This window comes from Crocuta crocuta, unplaced genomic scaffold (genome assembly GCF_008692635.1).
Source record: "Crocuta crocuta isolate KB4526 unplaced genomic scaffold, BGI_CrCroc_1.0 scaffold114, whole genome shotgun sequence".
Classification (NCBI taxonomy): Eukaryota; Metazoa; Chordata; class Mammalia; order Carnivora; family Hyaenidae; genus Crocuta; species Crocuta crocuta.
In genome coordinates this window covers 187,109-193,829 of record NW_027530000.1, presented here as the reverse complement: position 1 = coordinate 193,829, position 6,721 = coordinate 187,109, and the positions used below count along the sequence as shown (strand labels likewise).

The 6,721-nt window shown below is 64.8% G+C and overlaps 1 protein-coding gene across 1 annotated transcript in view; it reads right to left on the bottom strand.

Moving 5' to 3' along the window:
* Window positions 1-1,068: 1,068 nt before the first annotated feature.
* Window positions 1,069-6,721, bottom strand: part of MMP17 (matrix metallopeptidase 17) — an 11,445-nt gene continuing 5,792 nt past the window's right edge. Inside the window, exons 2-7 of the mRNA XM_077763604.1 lie at window positions 4,831-4,963; window positions 4,010-4,139; window positions 3,712-3,756; window positions 3,308-3,591; window positions 2,923-3,099; window positions 1,069-1,172 (exon numbers count right to left, since the gene is read on the bottom strand). Of these exons, the coding sequence (XP_077619730.1) occupies window positions 1,069-1,172; window positions 2,923-3,099; window positions 3,308-3,591; window positions 3,712-3,756; window positions 4,010-4,139; window positions 4,831-4,870 (780 nt within the window). The 5' untranslated portion in view covers window positions 4,871-4,963. The remainder of the gene's footprint in view (window positions 1,173-2,922; window positions 3,100-3,307; window positions 3,592-3,711; window positions 3,757-4,009; window positions 4,140-4,830; window positions 4,964-6,721) is intronic.

The window sequence follows — 6,721 nt, the reverse complement described above, 5'->3', positions numbered from 1 at the left end:
CCGGGTCCTGCCCCGCCCCCACCCAGCACACCCCGCCCCCAGCCCAGCCCAGGGAGCACGTGTGGGAGGTGCAATGACACCCTCTCCCAGCAGACCTGTCATCCTGGGCAGACGCGGGAGCTGTGCGTGGGTCCATGGCACCGAGGATAAATCCAGCTCCTTCCCTCAGGTGTTGACCTGCCCTTCTGTCCCCACTCACCCACCCTCTCTGTTCTTGCCCCAGGGCCTTTGCACTGGCAGCTCCCGCTGCCTGGAGCACACCCGCTAGGCTCTATCTGAAACTAACTTCCTGACCCATGTAGGTGCCAACCGTGTACCCCCTGTGGGAACGAGGGCGGGGGTGTTTGTTGTGCCCACTGTGTGCCTGCAGTGCCTAACACAGTGCGGAGGACACAGTAGGTGCTCAATAAATGCGCATTGGTGGTGTGCACAGATGAATGAGCCTCCCCTTGCTCTGTGCTGGGAGCAAACCACAGGACGGGCCTCCTGTGCAGAGGCGGGCTGGGGGCCCCACCGCAGTGACTCAGGCGGAGCACCTGGGCGGGGGCCCGCCCACCTTTGAAGAANTGGGGGAGAAGGGGACTGGAGGCAGAGAACTGGGGGAGCTGGGGGGAACCCCCACTCCTGAACCACTCTGGGGAGGCGGGGCTTCACCAACCCCAGACGGAGCCCCGATGAAGGACCCCCCCCATCACTGCCCGCAGGCTCAGAGACACACGGTTGTACCAGAAGAGAAGAGAACTTAAACGAAAACGAGGCCCTTCTCCAAGGTCCACTATACATCAAGTCATAAACACACATCAAAGCCCGAGCCTTTCTGCGTTGCTGTGCAGAGTGGGTGACCCAGGGCATGGAGCGAGCGGACATCAGACAGGTGCTCTCGGTCACTGGGTGCCAGTGGGGGACAAAGGGCGAGGGGGTGTCCTTCCGCTGTCCAGAGGAGTGTAAGGGACCATCTCTCAGGGCTTAGCCCCCAGGGCCTGCGTCGCTCAGCAGGACCCGGAGCCAGGCCCCGAGCCATGGCTGGGGGTGGAGCTGGCCACAGCGTGCAGGGCAGGGGCCCGCGGCTTACTGGGTGCTGGACCGGTTGCTGGGGGGCTCTGGTGGGAGGGGAGGCTCCTCGGGTTCCGGGGTGTCCGGCTGTGCCGCGGGGGACACGGACTCCCGTACGCCTGTGGGGACAGGAGGCAGCGCTGAACTCAGCAGGCCCCCCTGCCACCGGCAGATGCCACCGCCCTTCCTGGGACCCCCAACACAGAGCCGTGGGCCCTGCGTGTGCACCGGAGCCCCAGAATTGCAGTCCGGGGGGGACACGGGGTCCCTGCGACCCCTCCTTAACCTCCAGGAGCTGAATGTCGCCCCCTGCCCTGCCCTCCTCGTGGGCACAGTCCCCAGAGAACCAGGAGCAGGCGTGCAAACCTAAGGGCATCTGGATGTGCACAGCAGCCCGCGGCGGAATCAACGCACACACCCACCCACACGAGGGGACAACTGGAATTGTTCGGCCATAAAGAGGAAGGAAGCGCTGACCCAGGGCGCGGACAGGGCGCTCGGCGAGAGCAGCTGGGCACGACAGGGCCCACGGCGTGCGGTCCCAGTTGCACAAACTGTCCACAAGGGGCGCACCCGTGGGTGTGGATGGGGAGGTCAGTGGCTGCCAGGTGGTGGGGGGCGGGTGGTGACTGCTGATGGCAGTGGGGTCTCCAGTGGGGTGGGGACGAGTGTTCTGGAGCCACGCGGAAGTGGCAGATACACAACCCTGCAGGCGTGGTCAATGCCACCAGCCTGTACTCATCAAAAGGGTTAACATGGTAGATTTCACTCTAGTAGGAAAGAGTCAGTTCCAGAGGGCGGCAGACACCAGGGAGCTCACAGTGGAGGAGGGGGTTTAGGGGAGGTGGAAAGTATGCTGGTGCTGTGGGGGGACAGCCTGGGATCATGGAGGACAGCCTGGGGTCGTGGGGTGCACCTAGGGGTGATGGGGTGCAGCCTGGGCTCATGGGGGCCCCTGGGAGGCAGCTTGGGGTTTTGGAGGGGCACCTGAGAGTCATGGAGGGCAGCCTGGGGTCATGGAGGGCAACCTGGGCTCATGGGAGTCCTTGGGGTCATGGAGGGGCAACTGGGGGTCACGGGGGGCAGCCTGGGCTTGTGGGAGGGCTAATTGGGGTCATGGGGGCAGCCTGGGGGTCACAGGAGGCAGCCTGGGGTCATGGAGGGGCAACTGGGGGTCACGGGGGGCAGCCTGGGCTTGTGGGAGGGCTAATTGGGGTCATGGGGGCAGCCTGGGGGTCACAGGGGGCAGCCTGGGGTCATGTGAGGGTAGCCTGGGGGTCATGGGGGGCAGCCTGGGGTTGTGAGGGGGCACCTGGGGTCGGCACGGTGACATGGGAGCCACAGGGATGTCATCACCACGTGCGCCCCAGGTCCATGCCTGCCCCAGGGCGGGGCCTCCTTCTGTGCAAGCCCCTGATGTGTCCCCAGCACAGCAGGTCCCCGAGCTCTGGGTTCAGTCCTGGCTCTGTTGGCCGCCAGGGACCATGCTGCCTCAGCCTTCCCATCTCTAAGTGGGGACAGCAGATCTGCCCTCCAGGGTGGTAAAGACTGAACGCCTTAACACACATTCGTGCTTCACACAGGCCGAAGGCACCGTCTGTGCCAGCTGTCACAACCTGAAACTATCTGGGGGCCTGGACGGGGATCTTGCCCTGGGCTCTGAGGCTTTGTTCAAAGGCCTGCGACCCCTGCAACACACCACCCATTTGTTTACCCGCCCCCGTTATGGAGCAGCTCAGGTGTGCCACGCAGGTCTGGATGCTGGGCACATGGAGATGAACAGACAGACCCCTCCCGTGGGGTTCTGGGGCCCCCTCGTTTCTGCCCCATCCCCGGGGTGACCTGGGCCTGGCTCTGGGGAGGACTCACCATACAGCTGCCAGATGCGCACCCTGTCGTCGTAGGGGAGCCTGTAGTGCAGCGGGTCGCCCACTGGGCCCTGGTAGTACGGCTGCATGATGGAGCTCGGGGCCGCCACGTGGCTCAGCCCAATGGCGTGGCCAAACTCGTGGACAGCCACGGCAAACAGGTCCATATCGTGGGCATCTGGGAACACGGGGAGCCAGGGCATCAGGGGAGAGGTGGCCAGGCTGACCGGACAGATGAGCTCGGGCGCACAGGCTGGGCACCCACAGGGAGGGGTGTGAGGTGACGGGTGTCTCCATCACACTGGAGGGGATGTGCAGTCACTGGCAAGGACCCGAGGGGCCCCGAGTGTGAGGGGCCCCTGGGACTCGGCCTTAGCCCCACGCACCTGAGGAGCGGAAGGCCCAGGACTCGTCGTCATCGAAGTGGGCGTCCCCCGCGGACAGCTGGTCACCAGGGAAGAAGGCGTGGGCCACCGTGCCGCCCGGGCCATCGAAGGGGTAGGCGTCGTTGTGGTCAGCCTTGGAGAAGTCGATCTGGATGTCCGCGGCACTGCCCGCCACCTCATGGAAGTTGAGGGGCGTGATGTCGCTCCAGACTTTGAGGGCGTAGTGCATGAGCGCGCGCACGGTGTCCCGGCCCAGGGGCGAGTCCCGCGGGAACGTGCGGACCCTAGGACGGGCGGGGTCAGAGCCTGGGGTCTGCTCACCCGGCCAAGTGTCCCCTCCCCGGGCTCCAGCGTGGTCCAGCCTCGGCCCCCAGGGCTACCCGCCCAGGATCTTATCTGCATACAGGGATTTGCAGGTGCAGTTAAGGCAAAGGTTGAGATGAGGCCTCCTGGATGGGGTGAGGTGTGCTTGGGTGAGACAGGCAGGCAGGGAGGTGGCCACGTGGTGGCGGGGAGGGGGGCGAGGCTGGGGCCACAGCGCCAGCACAGGCGCAGGGAGGTGTGGGGGGGGGTCCCCTCCCCTGCCGCCGATGGGCTCCAGGGCTGAGAACCACCTCCCCGTCACGCTGGGCCTGGCCCGTGGGTGCTAGCTTGGGCAGCCCCCAGGGACTGAGACCAGAACAGTCCACGAAGCCCGCCCACCTCCACGACAGGCTCCTCTTGGTCCACGTGGTTGGAGTCAGAGCCTGGCGCCTCCTCCGAGCGGGGGCTGCAGCCGGGAGGTCGGGGAGGGAACACCGAGGAGTCTTCATCAGCGCCAGGGTGGCCTCGTCTGCAGGGAAGGGTCAGGGTGAGGTCCCCTAGAGGCGGCACCAGGCACAGGCTGCATCCCCTGCTCCCCGGACCAGGTGTGGCGAGGACCAGGCCTCACCACCAGGGGCCAGGGGTACGTCCAAGACCAGCAGAGGGCTCTGTCCAGGGCAAGCAGGGACTATGGCACGGAGAGGGCCCCGGCCAGGCAGCACCGCTCGGCCCCCATCTATCCAGAATCGCCAATCCCTCCGGCCGTTCACAGGACACGCCCGACCAGCTCCGGTGTCCACCTCTGCAGAGGCCCGGGGACGGCATCTGTGATGCGTCAGCCCGCAAGAGGCCCTTCACAAAGCTGGAGTGTGCTGCCAGCGTATCCCAAGTGGGGCGCTCACATAAGCACCCCAGATCTCCGGTTCCCGTGGAGGCCGGCGGCTTTGGCAGCACAGATCTGTCACTTGCACAGGACGAGATTCAGCTGGGACCGTGGACGGGCACTTGGCCTCCATGTGTGGGCACAGCAGACACACATGTCTGGGGCGGGTATGCCAACGGCGCCCCGCGTGGCAGGAATCCTTGGTCCTGCCCCGGGGACAGCAGTGGGGGGGCAGCCCATCCCCACCCCCACCCCCACAGGGGGCCCCAGAGCAGGTGGAGTTGGGGGAAACCAGGCTCCCGGAGCAGCCGCCTCCCGCCGCCTCTACAGCACTGACCTAAGATGCCGGTGGTCTCCAGGCCCCCAAACCGCTGCATGGCGGCGATGGCCTTGGCTAGCTCCTCCTGCGTCTGCAGCTGGCCTGTTGTGGGGTCAGCTGGGGGCAGGTAGCCGAATCGGCTCAGCCACTCCTGAGAGAAGAGAGCAGGGTGAGTGGGGGGGGGGCGCTCAGCCCCACAAGAAGAGGCGATGAGCAGGCCTCTCCCAGCCCTGATCAACAGCACCCTAGCCCCAGGCCCCCAATCATCCACAAGGCACCTCATGTCCCTTCCCCTAGTTACTGGTGGGCCGATGCTGGAGAAGCACCTGAATGAACGTGATGCCCCTTAGCAGAGGGTGAGCTGGAGCAGTGCACAGCCTGCCTGGCTGCACACAGCAGCCTCCCCACCTCACTTCTCCCGAGCCAGGAGGTGCCCAGGGCACACTTAAGAAAGTGAAATTCTACAAAGGTTATCACATGCAGCAAGTGCCAAATTTAGGCCGCCGGGAGGCAGGCGTCTAGGGCCTGAGGTCTGAAGCCCGCACTGAGAAGAGTGATAGCTTCAGACTGGTGTCAGGACTCGGGTCAGGAGCTGCACATTCGCAGTGGCTAAGAGCCCAGACTTTGGGGCCACTGGCTGTGCCTTTGACACAAGTCACTCAAGCCCTCTGGGCCGATCCCCCACCTATGGATGTGAGCATAGAATGAGTCAGAACACGGAAGAGGCTCATGTCCGCACCTGACACGGGTGCTCCCTGAAGCATGCGTGGCATCAGGGGACGGCTCTGCTGGAAAGTGCCCTGTGTGGGCAGGTTCCCCGAGCCAAACGGGGCAGGAAGAAGGTGGTCCTTCGGTATGGACACAAATACAGCCTCCTTCTCATGCCCGTCACCCTTACCATCTGTGCGGGGCCCCGGGAGACAGGGGGGCGCTGATGCCCTCCTGTGGGGGAGCCCCCCTTGGGTTTCAGTTTCTTGAAGAACCACCATATGATGCTCATGCCCATTTCCTAGGCCGTGAGACAATCCCATGACAGCGCCTGGGCCATGTGGACACGGAGGGGGGGCAGGGGGACAGGGGACCCACCAGTGGGTAGAAGGCAAGGTCAGGGATTCCCCGAGCCCCCCCTTCCCCGGCCCGTGGCTCCAAAGAAGGTACCAACGTGCAGATCTGTTTGCGTTTTGGTGGATATTTAAGAAACTCTTTTGACTCATTTATGCTACCTGCAGGCCCCTCGGAAGCTTCTAGGGTCCATAGCCCTGGCCAGTAGGGTCCCTGCCAGAACGTGTGCCCCCACAGGGGCCTAGCAGGTGCTCAGTGGGAAGGGGTCCGCCCTCCTGAGGTTCCCAGGGGCTTCAGTTGACCAGAAGCTGCCACCTTGAGGATTTGCATATGATTTGCATACACCTGCAGACAGGTTAGATTCTTCCCTTTCCAGGAAACAGGGTCCTCCCCTCCCCACCCCAAACCTTTACTGGCCCAGACCCCCTAGTCCTGACTGGAGACCCCCAAGAGTGTGTGCAAGACTGGGGCCCCACTGGGGTGGTCGGACAGGGCTGAGTAGCACCAGAAGTGATTTGGTTCTCAATGGACAGCGGTCAAGACACCCTCCCAAGTGGACGCGTCTCATTAGAGGACGTCTTCTCCCCGGGGGCCTGAGGAGCGACGCCCTCTGCTCGGGCGAGAAGGCCTTGGCTGGGACAGGCCCACCTCCCCACCCCCTTCCGGCTCGTCTCCACCTCCGGAGGAAATGGGCCAATTTCCAAAAGGCCCGGCCTCCTTCCCCGGGGCGGCTCCACCTGCTGGAGCCGGGTGGTTAGCACGGGGCCGACAGCAAGCTGAGAACCTGCCGGGGGCGGGGTCGCGGCAGGGGCCGCACGCTGTCCCCCCCACTGCCGAGCTCGGGGCT